At 38.9% G+C, this 19,126-nt stretch overlaps 2 protein-coding genes across 2 annotated transcripts; both read right to left on the bottom strand.

Moving 5' to 3' along the window:
* Nucleotides 1-2,426: 2,426 nt before the first annotated feature.
* LOC116043019 (cytochrome P450 3A40-like) lies at nucleotides 2,427-10,320 on the bottom strand. Its single transcript, XM_031289516.2, has 13 exons — nucleotides 10,046-10,320; nucleotides 9,862-9,955; nucleotides 8,904-8,956; nucleotides 8,598-8,697; nucleotides 8,398-8,511; nucleotides 7,758-7,846; nucleotides 7,496-7,644; nucleotides 7,231-7,358; nucleotides 7,068-7,143; nucleotides 6,812-6,972; nucleotides 5,817-6,043; nucleotides 3,057-3,219; nucleotides 2,427-2,633 (listed from the first exon to the last, which is right to left on the bottom strand). The coding sequence occupies exons 1-13, from the start codon at nucleotides 10,108-10,110 to the stop codon at nucleotides 2,544-2,546; spliced, it is 1,509 nt and encodes a 502-aa protein (XP_031145376.1). The 5' UTR covers nucleotides 10,111-10,320; the 3' UTR covers nucleotides 2,427-2,543.
* A 4,071-nt stretch (nucleotides 10,321-14,391) lies between these two features.
* Nucleotides 14,392-18,027, bottom strand: gpank1 (G patch domain and ankyrin repeats 1). The gene is made up of 4 exons (XM_031289565.2): nucleotides 17,569-18,027; nucleotides 17,348-17,489; nucleotides 17,183-17,258; nucleotides 14,392-16,365 (listed from the first exon to the last, which is right to left on the bottom strand). Exons 1-4 carry the CDS (start codon nucleotides 18,025-18,027, stop codon nucleotides 15,924-15,926), a joined length of 1,119 nt encoding a protein of 372 aa, XP_031145425.1. The 3' UTR covers nucleotides 14,392-15,923.
* Nucleotides 18,028-19,126: the final 1,099 nt, after the last annotated feature.

Raw genomic sequence — 19,126 nt, 5'->3', positions numbered from 1 at the left:
ACGGGACTCGTGCTGCGTTCAGGGCATCATCGTAAGCTGCTTCTTCAAAGATAATCATACAAGATAGTCAGTGCAGAACTTTGGTTCAACCGATATTCTCTTAATGTTATGTTACGATTCAACAAAACCACGTTTGAACTTATTCTCCTAGATACCACGTTTACATTTAGTATGGGAGGGGGTGTCAGTTTTTCAACATCATTTTCTGGACAGTCAAACGCCACCTATTCTGATCCAGGGCTACTGGGGTCTTATCAGAAATATTTATTCAGCATGTCAGTCTACAATTTTTAGAAGGCTATGTGATATAAAATTGCACATCGATTTGTCAAAACATGTTAACTGAGGTCTAATTTACGGATTTTTAGGTTTGGACTTAACTAGATTTAGGTTAAAGATATTTTGATTTGTTAAGATAACATGGGCAACAAGGCAAGGCAAGTTTCTTTGTAATAGCATCTTTTAAACACTGAAACAATTTGAAGTGCTTTACATGAGGCAACATAGCACAGGAACGATATTTAAAGACACAATGAAGAAGAAAATCAAATCAACAAAATAAAGTTAAAAATAAGTTAGACAGAAAATATGAGACAATATCAATAGTGCTGTTGCTGTGCAGTAATAAGTTGCCTATAGGAAAGGAAAATTAAAGTGCATAAGAAAATACATGTTACAGTTGCAGAAATATGTAATACTAATAATGTTGACATCAGAAACAGAAACTGACAGCAATGCCGGGTCACTGACACGGGATAACAAACGATAACAGCACAAAAAGTAGTCCTCAATATTATTGCTATCATGGCTGCAGGTTCTCTTCCCTGAACGCCACATCTGGGCACCTCGTCGGCCGATAGGCTGCAGTTCATTTCGTCACACCAGGAAACAGAATTTTCGAGATTTATTATTTACTCTGTTATTATCATGGTTATTATTCAGAACTGCTAATTTATTACAGCTTTTCACTTTCGTGTCTTTCATGGATTGCAGTTTTGAATCATTTTAAATTTGTGCAATTTAACGGGTGGCAGTAGCTCAGTCCGTAGGGACTTCGGAGGGTCGCTGGTTCAAGTCCCGGACCAAAGTACAAGTTGGTCGCTGGAGAGATGCCAGTTCAACTCCTGGGCACTGCCAGGTGCTCTTGAGCAAGGCACCGCCCCCCCCCAACACCACACCAACCGCCCAGGGCGCTGGTCCAGCACTGGCAGCCCACTCACTGCATGAATAGGTCCTGAGCATGTGTGTGTATTTCAGGTCTGTGTGTAGTGATTTCTCACAAACAGAGTGTAAATTGTGATTTCCCCACTGGGGATCAATAAACAGTATAAATTATTTATTATTATTTAATAAATTATTTTATTTAAATTGCTCTGTAATTGTTTTGTGAATTAAACAAAACATTTATAAAAAACTAAATATTAATAAATCACACAAGTTACTAAAAGACATTAATAACATATCCATGGGTATTGCAGTTCATTATGTTATTTATCATAGAGCTTGGGCGCTTAACCAATTTAAATGAAAATGGTGCATTCAGCAGATTAACCTTTTCTCAATCCCAGCCCCAAGAGCATGTGGTGTCTGCAGCGGAGCTGGTTTGCCAGCCTCAGATTTTTCTTCTCTTCTCTTTTTTTTTTTTTTTTAATCTCTACCCTCTGTTTATAAACATGGAAAGAACAAGATGGTTGAAAAACGCGGATAATGGATCTGTGAAGTAGCAGGAGCACATGAGCAATAAATGAACAAAACATATAAACAGACCATCCACACGAGTGCGCTGTTGTGATGTAAAACATTTACAGAGATAGAGTGAACACGTACATAATTACAACATAATCACAGTAGGCCAATGCATTTTCTTACTGAAATATCTGGTCAACCATTAACTCACTGCCTGGCTGATATCTGAATGAACCCTCTTTGCCTTTTTATTTTAGTCCCATATTTAAGTTAGAAAAACATTAACACCTGCAAAATATAATAAAAGCCTGTGCAATGAGCCTGCAATAAATACCAATAGGTCCTTCAGACAAGCTTTTATTATCAGAAAAGTGTTGATTAACTGTATGGTCAAGCGATGAGACAATAGTGGGTGGTGCTGTTGTGTGGTACAGTATTAGAGAATGTGTTTTTGTTATTTTGTCTACGTGACCACATGTGACAGTATACTGGGAAGGAAATAACCCTCAAAAAATGTCTTTGTAAGTATCAAAATGTTTCTGTCAGGCTTCTGTTCTGCCACATTTTGATCATTTGTAAACTCTGTAAGTTGCTGTGACAGTGATTAAATCACATATATACCAAAAAACAAAACATTTAAACTATCCTTTATTGTTAACACTGGCTTTACAAATGATCAATTTGTCACTCAGTTTAAGATGAATATTGATAAAAGCTTTGACAGGAACAGAAAATTGAAGTACTCATACAGATGTACACATAACTTTAATATTACCATGAACAAATTGACATGTTTTTTATTCACAGTAGGTCTGTATACAACATAGCTAAAAATGATTATCCTTTATCTTGTTGTTTTAGTTTGAGAGTTCAGAACGTGGCACCAGCTTCAGTTTGATTGGTCGTTTTGGCATTAGCAGGCCCTGGATGTCCATCTCCAAGGGGATCTGGCAGGAAAGTACATGTGAAGAGAAAAGAAGTGTAAACAAAGTCAACTATGCATGAAACAAATAACAACTGACAGTATCACAGCTGGTAGAAACAGACAGCTTGTTGAGTGTGTTATTTGACATTTTAGCACATAACAGTATCAAATGTTTTCTTGTTCAAAGTGCCAGGTAGGGGCCTTTAACCCTAACTCTTTCAACAGACAGACCTTTACCACACTCATGATTGGCTTGATCTTTGGTATTATATAACTCTCCATGTCCCAATCAAACAAGCAATAAATCAAATTTGCACACAACAGTATTACTCATACATCATAAAAAAGGATTACTCATTCACCATAAAAAAAAAAAAACTAAAAAAAAACAACCTAATAACAAGCAGTGTGATGAATGATGGAAGATGAATATCTTTGGTCTCACCTCAGTCTCCTTACACACAGAGAAGCTGTATCTCTGGAGGATCTCCACCATTGCTAGTTTCATCATCACCAGAGCAAATCGCATCCCAATGCAGTTCCTTGGTCCTGCCCCGAAAGGCATGTACGTGTACGGATCAATAGTCTCCTTGTTTTCCTTGCTGAACCTGAAGGTACGCACGCACGCACGCACGCACGCACGCACACACACACACACACACACACACACACACACACACACACACACACACACACACACACACACACACACACACACACACACACACAGTAATGTATCAATAACAGAAATGATGCAATGACCTTCAGAGCTCAGTGGTCCGTTTCAGAAAGCAGGTTTAGTGAAAACTCTGAGTTTGTTAACCCTGAGATGAGGGAAACTCTGGGTTTTCTGTTTCAGAAAGAGAGGTAACTAAACCTCAGAGTCATGCTGCGTTCCAGACACAATTTTTAGCCTGCAAATTACGACTTCAAGTCACGACTCACGACTTGGTAGCGTTCCTAGTGTTAACTAGTGGCTACCTAACATTGACCAAAGAATTTCTAATAAGGGAAGAAGTTCCACTCTCTCGTTACTTCCGGCTTCTGAACTGGTTGCAGTTCCACCAGAGTTCCATATAGGGGGCGCTCACAGGCCAGTGCAGAATGAATGGGACTCTATGGAGCTATACCCCTCAAAATCCACTTTTCTCAGGATATAATTTTTTGTCTAGTAATTTGAATGTTGCATTTGAAAGGGGAGGCTAAGAAAATACACACTGCTGGGTGTTAGATTTTTTTGAAGTGGCTTTTTTGTTCTAAAAAGCCTTTTAAAATGTCAATGACGTCATACACATATACGGCCAGAGATACTGCTTTACGGCAAGCTTTGAGTCGCTTCCTTTTTTCTCTCGAGGCATTGACAACACAGCTGACAGGTTAGACTTTCCCTGTCAATGCACGTGCTAGAAAGAGGTTTGCTAATGTTTTAAAGACCACGCCGAAATATTCACTCTGACATTCTGGTTCTGCTTCGGATGCCGTCAAGCGGGATCTCCGATCGTAATCTGTCCTTCACTGACCAATCAGTATTCATTAGCAGAATGCTAGCGTGTTATGGGCAACAACGACTCAACCTGTAACAAATCGAAAGGGCATAAGTACTCGTTCATTCAACTTTCGACCTATAATCCATGTTGAACTTGCCAAAACTACAATCAAATCTGAGATTTCTCATCGACAATCAGGCGAAAGAGACAAATTTAGCCGTCTAGCTCCATAGGGTCCCATTCATTTAGCACTGGACCGTGATCACCCCCAGTGGAACTCTGGTGGAACTGCAACCAAAGTAGGTACAATGGGGCTTAATAGGGAGTGGAACGGCTTTCCGTAGACGGGCTTTGCATTGACGTTAGCTAACGCTAGCTGATACTAGCGATTTCTAGTCGGTGACATATTTTGGGCTTCATTTAATAAACATAACCTGTAGTAGTACACAATCGTATGTGTATTGTTTTGATTACAATGTGCGGAATTACTTTACGTTGCCTATTTATTTCTAGTTCTCTCTGTTAATCACCGGCGTCTGTACAGCATCAACAGGTGTCGCCAATGTTGTTTATGTGTGTGTGAGACGTCAAAAACTGTAACTGGGAGTACGAGCTGGTACGAGTTACGGGTTTGACTGCCGTTCCAGGGCACTTTCACGGGTAGAAGGTTGTGAAAACACAAGTTCCTTTTGTCAACGATCCCGTCAATGAAGAAGCTGTATTACTTCGCAGGGTGTTATACATATGTCGGGAGATGATATTGAGGCCCCGACGCATTTTAATTTCCAGATAACTTCCTATTTGAGCGGTATCGTTTTTCTTCCCAGTCTATCAGTTATGTAGCCTACATAACCTTATCCGTCCTCATATCACTAACGTCACCCATCGTGGACATGCTCTTACATCCCAGCAGATTATTTGTGTCACATTACATTTTTTTGCAAACAGCAGTTTTCTTTACAACATTGGTGATGCGGAGCATATTAGTAAAACCACTGTATAGTAAAGCGCCGTCAGAAGAGTGACTCGCTCTGAATCGTTTTTTAAACGTTTTTGTAGTGTTCCCTGGACACAAACCAGTAAGAGCCATTAAAAAGGAGTTCCCCAGTATTGCCAGTGAATGATGTAAACCCTTTGAAATAAAAGATTATGAATTATAATTCTGTTAATGATGGTGCTGCAGCCTCAGAATGGGATTAGTAGGCCTAGGACTTTTTCGCCCGCAGTATTGCACCTAAATGAAATAGATTATAGGTTCAATACCATTTCACCAGTAATATTAGGCTATAATGATTAAATATGATATACACTATATTGGAATATAAGCATTTACTCTAGCAGCAATTTTCTCCCACGCAAATTCTCTCTCTTTTGCAGCAGTCGCTTGTTGCTTTTTTAACGAAATATATGTTCAAACTCACTGTATGTGCACAAGTATTTCCGCCGACCCATTTGTTTGTGGTTGTTACCATGGTGAATCGTAGTATCATGGCTCCATTCATGCTGCCTTTTTATTGTGGTGGTGCACACGCGTGAACCAACTCATATCAGCTGTTCTGGAATCGAAAACTCAGAGTTTCCCATCTCAGGGTAAATCAACTCAGACATCAGGGTTAGACTCAGAGTTTGTTAAACCTTTAAACCTCCTTCCTGAATCGGGCCCCAGGTCCTTTCTGTGGCTCTTTTGGTAAACCTAAACATATAACTCTTTTCCATACCTCTCAGGTTTGAACTCCTCCGGCTCGGACCACAGATCAGGGTCCCGGTGCAGGGGCCATGTGGGTACCATGACAACCATACCTTTTGGAATCACAAGGCCATTTATCTCCACAGTCGCCTTGGCTACACGCTCAATGCGTGGTGCAATGGGGTACAATCGGAGAGACTCGTTGATGACGCAGTCTAGATATTCCATCTGCATCAGAGCCTGGTATTCAACGGGACCCTAAGCAAACACATAGATACACATATACATGACAAGACCACCACTCTGTCATATTAGGCAAAGTTAGGAGCTGAAGAGATACACTGATGGTTGACAGAGGTACTGAGGTTAAAAAACACTATTGCTGTCCTTTTAGGTTTAGATCAGAAAACTGATACCACTCTCATGGCATCGATCTTCTCATTTAACACTCTGCAAGAAAGCAAAAAAGAATATATATTTCCAAAATGTCAAACTGTTCTTTTAACAATGAAATATACGACTACATGTGATGTGAAAAGGGCCAGTCCCAATACCACACCCAGAGAGTTATCACCTAACTCTAAGCTCTACAGGGCTTTTTTTAGCCTCTTTTAGGTCAAAGCATACAGACAATGTAATGGAATTATGCTTCTCCAAAGTTAAAGGTATGGTAAGGTAAACCTACGCATAGAGTCACTCAAACCTATCCAATTCACTTATGTGCAGCACAAGGAAGCGTAATTTCTAACTTCTAGCTTCAAACTAGCAGATGACCCAGATACTTCTCTCAGGAGTTTGTGGAAATCAAACCACAGCTAAAAGAAAAGTGAATATCTAATAATTCATCGGTTGGGCAGAAACACAATCCCTGATGATCGTTAATGTTACTCTGTGCATGCTGGATGTAGAAGTAAACATGTTAGCCGTAACAACTTTAAAAGGGGACAATATATCAGAGTTCCTTTGTACTCAAGTGGCCAAAAAAACAATGAAAGCTACTTAAACATGATCATCTCCCCAGCGCACCTTATCAGGGAAGGTGGAGTCGACCTCCTCCTGCAGCCGTTTCATGGTATGAGGGTTTGTGGCCAGATTGTAAGCCATGAAAGAGAGAGAGCTGCTGCTTGTTTCATAGCCAGCAAAGAGGAAAATCATTGCTTGAGAAAGGATCTCATGGTCGGTTAAACCTGGGGAGATAGCAAGAAGATGTGATTTAGAATAGCTTTTAAGTTGTGGTTTTATGTGTGTCTAAATACTTTATGTGGCTGTGTATGTGTGTCACCTTTATCCTGTTCCACTTTACTGAGGTCATTGTTTTTCTGGGAGTCAATCATCAGCTGAAGGAAATCCACCCGACTCTAGTAGACATATGAGAATAGCTTTGATTATATTTCCTAATCTGCTGAAACAAATATATGTATATACGCACATGCAGACAGTAATACCTTTTGCGTGCTTTGTTCTCGATTAGACTTGATCTTCTGCAGTGCAGCGTAAAAGAAGTCTGTGACAGCCACAGGGAAAAAGGAAAACTCCAGCTTCTCCAAAATAGGACCCATAAAGGGGAAGAAAGCTGGAATTAAGCAGAAAGAAAAACATTTATCAAGGACATAGGGCAGAAAGTGATTGTATTGACTGGAAACATTCACAACACAGATAGTTATTAATTATGATTAGCTGCATTTTACCGACATAAAAGGAATTATGTACCAACAATGAGGAAGATAGGGTTAAACAAGTCAAACTTCAGCATCTTCTTGATGTTAGTGACAAAAGGGTCTGAGGGGTTGTTGAGTGAGTCTATATCGACACTGAAGGCTGTGCTGGTTACTACATCCATACTGTAGGGTCCAAAGAACCTAATCAGCAAACAAACACAACACAGAGATGAACTTATCCTTTCATGTTTGTAAAAAGTTGACTTTATGCATTTTCTGTAGTCATTTTAAATGAATGGAATATGTGTCCTTACTCCTTCAGCTCTAAGGGCTCATCCTTGTCTGCCTTGTTTTTCATGCTGCTGATCAGGTTAGCAGAGTGGTGCTTCATTATGCCAAACATCTGAGGCACAAACAGAGACAGGTAGACAGAAAAAAACAGACACTGTTACAGGGAAATACACTGGTTCAGAGTTCCTGTTGTTTGTGTTTTTCTATAGATCAGTGGTTCCCAAGGGGGTTCCATGATAAGTCTGCCATAACAAGATAATAAAAGGGATAAAGAAAGAAAATAGTTACATATAACTTAACTATAACTTTGTTTTTCTGACTTTTTTCTAATGTTTGCTTTTTTTTCTTGTGAAATGCTGAATACTTTCTTCTCTTTAGGCCTCTAAAAATTCCTTCAAACAAAACAACCTGGGAAGGAAAAATTATTTTTTTGGTTGAACTGATGACAGCTAATGTCCACACTGAGACCATATCTTGTTATGAGATCTCACAAGTAAACATTTGTTTATTTTTTTAAGGGGCCACAGGCCCCACAATGCATGTTGGGACTGCACTGCCCTCGAAAGAATTAATTCAAGTTACATTATAGACCTTGGTTGAAAAGATGTTCTGTTCAACATGCAAGAAAGGGCAGAGGAGGTACAGAGCAGGAGGGAACTGTACCTCTTTCAGTCTTCCTGAGGTAAAGGAAGGAGAGAGGACACTGCGGATCCTCCTCCACTGATCATCCTCAGCGATTGACACGGCATCGTACAGTTGTCCGTTCAGCCGGAAGTTCTGCGAGTCAGGAAACACGTTGATGATGAGAGAGTTCAAGCAACCACAATGAATGATTGAATGTGTTATATAGTAACTGTGCATACTCTGCGATTAGTGAAGAGAGAGTAACACTCCTTTATCAGAACAGTTTTGATCATGGCAGGATCTGTGATGCACAGCACGGGCTGACGACCATCAAAAATGCTAAATATGATAAGAACAGAATAGAATATGAATAGAAAAATAATAAAACACCAGGTGAGATTTTTATATATGCAGTCACATACAAATCTACATTGTAAAACAGGTATACAACACTGTAAACAGAGATACTGCAGCAATAAGGACAACAATTGACAAAATGCATTATACACATGCAGAAACACACACAGTACAACATGCAGACTTACCCCCATGTTTTCCCATATTTCTTGAAGCACATTTCATCAAAGGCGGTGAATCCCTAGGTATAACAATAATATACAGATTATGAATTGAAAGCCTTTCTTTAATCTTCAGTACACTTTAACATGGTGGAGATATTTGTAGCATGAAAGATTGTATTTAAATATGTAAATCATTAACAATAATAATGTTAAAAACTGAAGGATACACTAAAATTGGCACTTCAAACCTGATACCATTTTGTTGAAATAGCAATAAAACAAAATATGTTTTTAAACTGACAGCTCACAAAATGAAAAAAGGGGGAAATTACAACTTTTGTCTCATTGTGAAACTGTATTGACACAACTGAGAAACTCCAAAAAGGCTATAACAGTAGTTCCCCCTTTCCTAGGAATTTGAAACCTGTGAAATTTCTTCACTAGGAATTATTTTCTAATAAATATTTCTATTTGATTATCCGGAGTAAACAGGACATTGTTTCGCTACTGTTGAGTTTTTCAAGTCATTTTTAACGAACACCACTTTCATACACCTGACAATTTAAATATAGCTAAGGAAGCTTGAAAGCTTTAAAACTGTGTGAAACATTATGCACCACTTGTCCAGAGATCTGAACTGTATTACTACACCTCTTATGATATAGCCTACAGTATGTACACTGTCAAACCCCATGGGAGATTTTTTTTACTTTGTCAGAAAATAACTATAACGATTCAATTTAAGCATATAGTTTAGATATCATCAGGGCAGAAAAGACTAGTTACTCTCAATATTGTATTATATATAAAAGAAAGATTCTTTTTTACAAAATAATGTAACTAACACACTTTTATAGATATTCAATGCAAATGTTAATTTTCCCGCTTTGTTAGGTTTTTTATTACATCAATATGTCACTTGCTAAGCCTGTACACTCTGGTATAGATTTATGGTGTATTTGCTTCTGAAAAGTTTACCAACCTTTTTATATGCCAGCATAGTGCCGAAAAAAGGGATTGGTTTGGGACCAGGGATGCCCATCTTCTTAAATGTTCCAAATGACCAGCAGACATACCTGTAAAACAAAAACAGAGGTAGATGAAGAGAGATTTATATCATACAACTCTATACAATTACCTGGGACAAATATTCCTTGAATACTTACACAAAGGTCAGTGTGATGAAAGCCACCAGCAGGGTCCATGTCTCAGTGGAGAAATAGAAGCCCATCTTTGCGTGTTTTTCTCTCTACCTTCAACGACAGCACAAAAACACACCAAAGCTCCAAATCACGACCAGAGGCTTTTATATCCTGCAGCACCCATCTGTTGCGTGAGTAGGTAGTGTGTGAGAGTTGAACCCATAGCAGGCGGCAGTGAGTCATGTGAATCATTGACAGAAAGAGACCAAGCAGCACTCATTATTATCAAGTTTTAAACTTTGTTACCTGTGATGCTGTAATTTTGTGACCCAAATTATTATATTGCTCGTGTTAAAAGAGAAAAAAAACACACAAAACAACTTCAACTATATATTGTTTTATTTACTATTAGAATATTATTCTTTTATATCTCCTGCTATTTGTAATTTAAATGTCCCACGACTACAAGTCAAATAAACTAAGTAATTTAAATTTCTTCTTGGCTCACCCTATATTAAGTGGACAAAATTAAAACACAAGCAAGCCATTAAACCCTACATGTATGAGATTTCTCTGGTATGTGATTGTCAAATTGTTTGATTTAGACATATTTACTTCAATCTGTGCTCACACAAAGACATGTCCAGGCATAATCAGATGTGTGCGTGACGTTTTTTTGTTGTTGCTGCACAGGAAATGGCTAAAGTTCTTATGTAACACAGTGAAAAGAGGCCACACCTCCTGGACATGCAGTCACAAGTCGGTTCAAAACTGAGGTTGCTCCACTGAGGTAGTAAACTGAGGTTACTACCTGGATGACACCGCGTGTGCTCAGAAGTATGGGAAAGTATGGGGGTGAGTGTAGTGTAAATATAAGAAGCCTAACACCAAGCTACCCATTATTATCCAAAGATCCCCTCCACTCAAAACTTTGTTTTTGTCTTATGTTGTTATGATGTCCCCTTTTTGTTTATGTCTCCTAAAATGTCTGACAATTATTATACAGACTTGTATCTGTGCAAAGGTTGTCACTACTATACTGAAGGGGGAGATGTCTGTACATTACCTGGGCAAGCTATAGTTGGTACATCACAATTTCGAAAGCCAATCACTAGACATGTTTCCATCAACGTATTTTTATGCGCATTTTGAAGCATTTTTGCATTATTTTTTGTCATTAAAGTTTTTATTTCTTCATACACACATAAACATACAATCAAACTCAAGTACAAACACTGACCCCAACATCAACAGACAGTATATCCAGCATACCACCCCATATACAAAGGCCTCCTGCAAATCGACATTTCCTTTTTTTGAAACATCCAAAATATACATTCAGTGCCATGTCTAAAAATGTTTCCATATGCCCTACCTACAAAAAAATAGGTTCCCAGGTCCTCCTAAAATGTTCTTCGTTGTTAATTCTAGCCAACATGCGTTCAAATGATGCAACTTCTGACATCATTTCCATCCATTTTTTAACATCTGGGGCGACTGTACTCTTCCATACTCTGAGAATTGTTCGAGCAGCTGTGACCATCCCAACTTTTAAAACCCCTTGTTCATATTTAGATATATTTGACATTTTTGTTTGGTCCCCTAACAAACACAGTCTTGGTGCTACAGGTACCACCACACCCAGCCATTTACTCATATGTTCCAGTACTTTCTCCCAAAACAGGTAGACCAGTTTACATCCCCAAATTACATGTAAGAATGTCCCTATTTCACTCTGACACTTCCAACATACATTATTAAGCCCATTCTATGCAGTTTTGATGAAGTATTGCATTATAAAATGTTGTTGGAAACGGCAAAATAAGAAAAAACTTTCTCAAATTCGCAAAAACATTTTTACGCTCGCTTGATGTTCATATGTTTGTAGTGTCGCTGTCCTGTGAGAACCACGTATCTCTTCAAAGTCACCTTTTCATAAGCTCAGAAAAACAGCCCTGTTTTCAGCTTTGTAACAATGCATTTTCCAGCTGATCCAAGAGGGCTTTTAAATAGTTTTTCTAGCTTAAGAAGTAGGAGAATATTCACCAAAATCACTACATGTGGAGATACATGTTTTTTTTACTGGACAGGAAGGGTAAAAAATTGTGCTCTGAAAAGTAACTAAAGCTGTCGGACAAATGTAATGGAATAAAAAGTCTCTGAAATGTAAAGGAGTAGAAGTAAGTTGCATAAAATTGAAATACCTCGTATTTGTACTTAAACACGGTACTTGAGTAAATATACTTTGTTACATTCACCACTGGAAACATATAGGCCTAGTACACCAAAAAGAATGCAGTGCACACCTCATCTAAATGACATTTGAATGTGGGTAGTCCAACAAGCTGCAGTTGCACATTCTTTGTTCTGGATACTACTATTAACAGCTGTTCCACAAATACATGTGTACTGACCACTGTCCCCCTGTAGAACTTCCATCTGAATGGGGACCTCTATGACACAGTAAGTATTACTCAGGATGATCACTGGAGACGGATTCGTAACATCATCACTCCCTGCTTCACCTCTGGCTGTGTAAAAGAGTAAGAGTTATCCATTTTCCTAACTTATATTTGGGTATATTAATATATTAATCTTCACCCTTCATGTACTTGTGTTCATTTTGCACTTTTTCCGTTTAGCATCATGAAACATCATTCCCGCAAACAGCCAGCCTGCAGTCCAAGGCGCACAATACTGACGTTTTTGCTGTAAAAGAGTAAGTAATACCATGCTATCAATGGTTTCTAAATGTCACATGAAATCTAGTATCTCTTTGCCAGACCCTCCTCCACAGTGCTGTGGAGGAGGGTCTGGCTAGTCCACACAGCATTCCAGGATGGGAGAAAAACGTGCTGTGGCATTTCTTTAAACCAATTACAATCGTCATGGGCAGTGCAGCTGCAAAATAGCCTTTGGAAGGAACTTGTTTTGGTGGAGCATGTATACGTTCAAAAGTTGTTTTTGTCGTGCAACAGAAAACTCAGATTCAACATATAGTCTAGCTAGTTGTCTGGATTTAACCTGCCGAGATCCAAGGAGTAGTTAACAATAGTCCTCATAAATCCAGGAGTTTAAAATTACAACACAAAGAAATAGAAAGTTTACGCACATCCGGCTGAAAAGAGTGAAATCCAGCCGAATTTCCGTTGGCAACGGAGCAATCCCGGAAGTGGAACATCGTGGATATATATCACATGAATCAAATCCAGCATTCTTTTTTTTTTTTGCAACCTCACCGAGGACCTGTGCTTTTTAATGGCAGAACACCACCCTACAGAAACCAAACGTGTTAATTAGTGAGCTTTAGAAGTGTTGGTAAGAATATCTATATTTTAAATTTCAATGTATTTCAATGTGTGTGTGTGTGTGTGTGTGTGTGTGTGTGTATATATATATATATATATATATACAAAAGTGAGTACAGCCCTCACATTTTAGTAAATATTTCATTATATTCAGTAAATTTCAGTAAATATTTCATTATATCTTTTAATGGGACAACACTGAAGAAATTACACTTTGCTCCAATGTAAAGTATTAAGTGTACAGCTTGTATAAGAGTGTAAATGTGCTGTCCCCTCAGAATAACTCAACACACAGCCATTAATGTCTAAACCGCTGGCAACAAAAGTGAGTACACCCCTATGTTAAATTCCCATAGAGGCAGGCAGAGTTTTATTTTTAAAGGCCAGTTATTTCATGGATCCAGGATACTATGCATCCTGATAAAGTTCCCTTGGCCTTTGGAATTAAAATAGCCCCACATCATCACATACCCTTCACCATACCTAGAGATTGGCATGGGGTACTTTCCATAAAATCATCTCTCAATGCAAATCAAACCAGCTATTAGGCTAAACGACATAAAACCATGCCAATCTCTATGGTATTCTGATAAAAATAGTTTTACAAAACAGTCAAATGGTGGAAAATTCATATTTTTTTTTTTTCATTTTATTTTTTTAAAGATTTTTTTTGGGCTTTTCCCTTTATTTGTGGTAACAGTGGATAGACAGGAAAGGTGGGAGAGAGATGGGGGATGACACACAGCAAAGGGCCGCAGGTCGGATTCGAATCCGGGCTCTTACTGGGTGAGCTAGAGGTCGCCCCGTTATATCTAATTGTTGCAATGCTTGTATCGTAGTAAATGTAGCATTATCAATTAACTGTGATTAAAAAATACTGTAAACTGGTGGTACTTTTCAAGCTAATAAAAAAAAATATGATAAAAGTTTCTACTCATGTTTTTAGTCAGATCTCTAATGTTATGGTGCATCATGTGAGATATGTTAAGCCTGTTGTTTTATATATTGTCTATCACAAGTCTAAAAAAATACTCATCCACTTTCACACATACAATTTTAAAATGCGTGTTTATGAAATTTAGGAGAAAACTGTGCACTTGTAGGACCACCATACACAACATGTAGAGCATAGAAAGGACCAGTAAACAACCCAGCAATTATTTAAGCTGTGAAGGGATGGCGTGAATAACTGAGCCACATACCACTGTAATGAGGAATAAAGAGGGTAAAAAAACATGTTAAAAAATTTAACAGGACAACAGATTCCTTTACAAAGCATGCCTATGTGCTCAATGACCAGAAAAGTACAAAAACACCTGTCTGATGCAATGCAATTAATGCAAATCATCTAGGTGATGACTCAGTTTTATAAGGGGGAGTGGTGTATGCTGTACAGATTGTTAAGCCCCTTAAGGCAAATTGTGATATTGGTCTCTATAAATAAAATAACTTTTGTTGTATTGCACTGCATTGCATGTTTTTTCTAATATTGTATTGTCCATCTAATCTATGTAGCAGCAAATCAACATCTCTATGTAACAATTAAAACATTGTTTAATACCAGACTGTTGGATTAGAGTACAATGTACAGGTTGTTTGGTTTTCCTGGTCAATCAGTGTACAAAGTTTGAAGTTGTGATTTAAAAGATACTGACTTCGGTGTTTAGCAGTCTTAGAGCTCTGAGGACTACAGCTCGGCCACCTGTAGTCTTCAGCCTGGACTTTGGAATAGAAATAGGGGCCCTGTCTGAGGTCACATGTAGAGTCATGGGGGGGTTTACAGGGCTTTGAAGTGGCTTGTGCTGTGCTTATTTAAATACAATCTTGAAACATGTCCAAGCCTAACACATAAAAGAAAAAAGGAGTCCGGCTTTTGAGATATAACAATCTAGACTACTTGGCCAAATGTGAGGAAGTTATGTACAGCAGTGACGATAAGGCAGATATGCACAAGCATATGACGTAGCTCACCTGTCACATGGCTGCAGGTCTGTCAAATTAGGTAAGAAGGTAGCTGGAGCTATTCCAGAGGAAGAGTTCACTGTTGCAACATTCTATGTTAAAGAACCATGGACCATATTAGGAACTTTAGGAACAGCATTACTGCAGTCACTCATGATAAATTTCTGATACAACTTTCAATATCTAAACTACTTTTCCTCATATGCTTTATATTGTATTATATTAAACATATCAAAATAGCTGTTTGACATTAAAAACATTTATTTTCCTAGATCATGAACCTCAAGTGTATTTTTTTATATAGAAATAAAATCCACCTTTTGAAAGTCTTAGTGGATCAATAGTAAATATGCCATATTTGGTGACACAGATTAAAACAAAACCATGACAAAGATGAAATACATTTGGTCATTGCACATCTGTGGGCAGCGGCACAACTAATTCCATATACAGACACAGTTTCAGCTTTGAGGTAGAGTCAAGATATTCATATTAATTGGCTTCGTTAGAAAACACCTTCCAGGAGCTTTACAACAGGTACAACTTGTCTTCGTAATAGATTGTTTGTTTGAGAGATACTTTGAGATGTGTTTGAGAGAAAGGGCTTGTAAAAAAGTCAGAGTAAGCAGGAGTCAAAGATAAAAAGAGGCACGAAAATCTCTTTCCCAGTTCTTATCTTTTAGCTCCTTTCTCCTACTTTCTTCTTTTCTCTGTCCTTTTCCTCCTCTCTCCTCTTTCTCCTTGGATGGTGGTTTTACTGCGTCACGATCCCTGGGTTGGAAGTGAGTAACTTTGGCTCTTTTCATCTGTCCATACCCCAGGCCTTTCTGGTCTCTCTTCAGCACAGTTGGCACTGGCTGTTGAGGCCCCTCTCCCTCTGGCCCTAGTCCTGTCCCTGGTTTCCAGCCGCAACGAACCATCATCTTGTAGCTGTTGCTGGAGGGGGGGAGGCAGTAGTAAGGGGTGGGTGGAGCACGCCGCAGACTGAACAGATGTAGAGTGGAGGAGAGATGTGATGACAGGCTACTGCTGTACTCGCTACAACACACACCGCACCACTGAGGCTGGGGGGCCCTGGGGACAAACACAAAAAGAGACGACATTAGCGAGAGGACAAAAGGAACAGATTCAGTTTTTAAAGTCCGTAGTAAAACAATAGTCAGGTGCCCATATGTGCATTAACACAGTTTTTGCTTGCTGTAATAATTCGTCCTGTTCATACAGGCCAATGAAAGATCCCTTCTTAGTGCAAGCAAAATCCACAGCCCTCAAACGTAATTCTTTCCTCAAAATACAATGTAAAGACTAATACAAAAGTAAGCCCTCTCAATAATATCTAATGATCCACTAGTGTGGTGCTGTCTATGTCTGCAGAGACCCTGCCCTATGCCTGCATTTTCTTTTATTTTGGAGAGTCGGGACTAGGTCAGGACACTTCTGGGTGTCAACAAAGAGCATTTGGGCCCCACGTGGGTGTGTAACCCTCCAGCCAATAACATCGTGCTCATTACCAACTGCAGAGAGCACTGCATTTACTCATTATCCGACAATGTGGCACCTTCTTGTGGACGTGTTGATTTGTGTTTAAAAACATAACCGCTGTAAGACAATGAGAAAAGAGCCTTTTATTCCACTGATTACTGCTTTGTTTGGCACTCCCTCTCTTCATTCACTCTCTTACTCGCTTGACCACTGTCACCGTCTCTCTCTTGTATGTATGTTCTTGACTGTAGCAGTACTTTGCTTTATTGTTTATTCCCTTTTTTAATATGCTTATTGTTTACTGTATGCACTTAATACACCAAGGCTAATTCCTTGCCAGTGAAAACTTACACTAATAATAAATCTGATTCTGATTCAGTTTAAACTGTGTACAACAGAGTGTTCAAACCTGCTATCAGATTGTGTGTCTCTCTGTGTACTTCTCCCATAGCTCTCCAACTCCTCCAATACCTCACTGTGGCCCGCTGGGGGAAAGACAGATATGGATGAGTTCAACCTTACTATTTACGCAAACAGAAATTTAGAGTTTCTGATAAGAAAGGCGTGGTTATACCTTCCAGCGCCAGGTCTTTGGCATCCCTGCCCTGTGTATCAACAACTCCGACCCAGGCTGCTCCGTGTTGCAGCAGCAGCCTCACCGCAGCTCTTTGTCCCGACCAGCTTGCACACATCATCGCCGTCCAGAAGTAAGTATCCTGGAGGGGAAATTAGCAGGACTTAAAACAAATAATATATTTCCAAAAATGAAAACACACCAAGAAGTAAGTATTGTACCTGGAAGTTGATGTCGACCCCTTTTGAGAGCAGGTCTTTAACGCCAGAGATGTCCCCATCATGGGCACAACGCAGCAACCTGAGCCCCAGGAGCTCCATGGTTCTTTCTGAATTGCTTGTCTGTCTTCTTGGGTTGGCTTCACTTTCGCCACTCATCACTCTGTGCACCACAGAATCTGTTTGACCCTGCTGCATCTCTGCAGCCCTGGCTCTCCTCCTCGCTCTTCTACTGGACTCTCTGTTCCTCTGTTTATTCTGATGCTCTCTGCCATTATCTTTCTGGCTAATTGCACTCCTCCTGGATACATCTTGCCCTTCGCCATCTTTTATTAAATGTTCGTAAAACTGCCTGACCTCATTCCCATTAAGTACGTTGCTTGTTTCACAGCTGGATTTTTCGGTTGTTTCAATGCTGAAAAGATCGTGCCCGCTGGCAGGAGTAAAGCCTAATGCAGCCATAAGGAGTGACACTTCAGGTGTGGCAGGTTAAAAGTTTAACCAGTTCACTATTTTCACTTTTTTCAATAAAATTGGTCTGAATAAGAGACTCCTTGTTTAAAGAAAAGCTACAATGCTCTAGATATGACAGCATACGGTTAAGCTAAAGGTCAATGCTGTTTCTCTTTTACTATTTGTTTCACATAGCTAGCTAGTACTATGTCGTTGCATGCAAGCTAGCGTAGCTAAGTTGCTTATTTTGATATCTAGCTAGGTCGACTGGTTATCTGTCTGGTTAATTCTGAAACATAATTTCAACACATTTAACAAAACACAATTTATAGTGCGTCACTTTATCTCTGAAAAATACAACGATTAACAACCAGCGTTTGTAGCCTTAGCAAAGAAGTTAACGTTAGTTAACATAATTGTGAGCTAACAGAGCTATTATGCTTTAGCTTAGGTTAGCATCAGCATTAACGTTAGCTTTTATACCCATGAACGCTTCTTAATTTCAAATGACCTAAGGCACTAAATTCGGTAACATTACCCAACATTACGTCGCTTTAAAACACCCATCCAGATGACGACGTTAACTAGGAACATAATTGACTAATTTGGTTAATAATACGAAGCTACTTCAAGCTAACGTTACCCTCTCTTCTTTCCCTGTTTGTAAACCGAGCATCGAACGTAACGTCGTTAGCTACATGACTACAGGGAGTACTGCCACCTATCGGACTGGATGGACGAATTGTTACTTGAGTAAAAGTACATACTGTATCAGCTAAATATGCACATGTTCAGCTTAATATGCATAAAAATAGTTTAAAAAAACTTGTACAGAATACCCATATCTTACTATCAAAGCTTTATGCATATATTGTTGGCAGTGGTGGAAGTATTCCAAATCTTCACTTAGGCCTATGTAAAAATAGCAATGACAGTGTATAATAGCTACTACATTAGACAAAGACGAAGTTCTGCATTCATAGTCCTACTTAAGTAAAAGACAGTAAGTAGTATCTGCTAAATGTTCTTTAAGTATGAAAAGTTATACTACAGAACAGCACCTGCTAGTGTTAAATTATTATATTTTATTGGGTTATTATTACTAATG

This window comes from Sander lucioperca, chromosome 4 (genome assembly GCF_008315115.2).
Source record: "Sander lucioperca isolate FBNREF2018 chromosome 4, SLUC_FBN_1.2, whole genome shotgun sequence".
Classification (NCBI taxonomy): domain Eukaryota; kingdom Metazoa; phylum Chordata; class Actinopteri; order Perciformes; family Percidae; genus Sander; species Sander lucioperca.
The sequence above is the reverse complement of the archived record's forward strand: the minus strand, read 5'-3'. Positions and strand labels throughout refer to the sequence as shown.

What these genes read in the sequence shown, in the direction of transcription:
- LOC116043019 (XM_031289516.2), bottom strand. Translation starts at nt 10,110, where the DNA reads ATGGGCTTCTATTTCTCCACTGAGACATGGACCCTGCTGGTGGCTTTC. An exon ending in CTATGCTGGCATATAAAAAG is followed by an intron (nt 8,957 to 9,861) that starts GTTGGTAAACTT and finishes TGTTATACCTAG; the next exon opens with GGATTCACCGCCTTTGATGA. An exon ending in GAGCCCTTAGAGCTGAAGGA is followed by an intron (nt 7,645 to 7,757) that starts GTAAGGACACAT and finishes TTTGCTGATTAG; the next exon opens with GTTCTTTGGACCCTACAGTA.
- gpank1 (XM_031289565.2), bottom strand. Translation starts at nt 18,027, where the DNA reads ATGGCTGCATTAGGCTTTACTCCTGCCAGCGGGCACGATCTTTTCAGC. An exon ending in GGGTCGACATCAACTTCCAG is followed by an intron (nt 17,490 to 17,568) that starts GTACAATACTTA and finishes TTTCCCCTCCAG; the next exon opens with GATACTTACTTCTGGACGGC. An exon ending in GACACACAATCTGATAGCAG is followed by an intron (nt 16,366 to 17,182) that starts GTTTGAACACTC and finishes GTTTGTCCCCAG; the next exon opens with GGCCCCCCAGCCTCAGTGGT.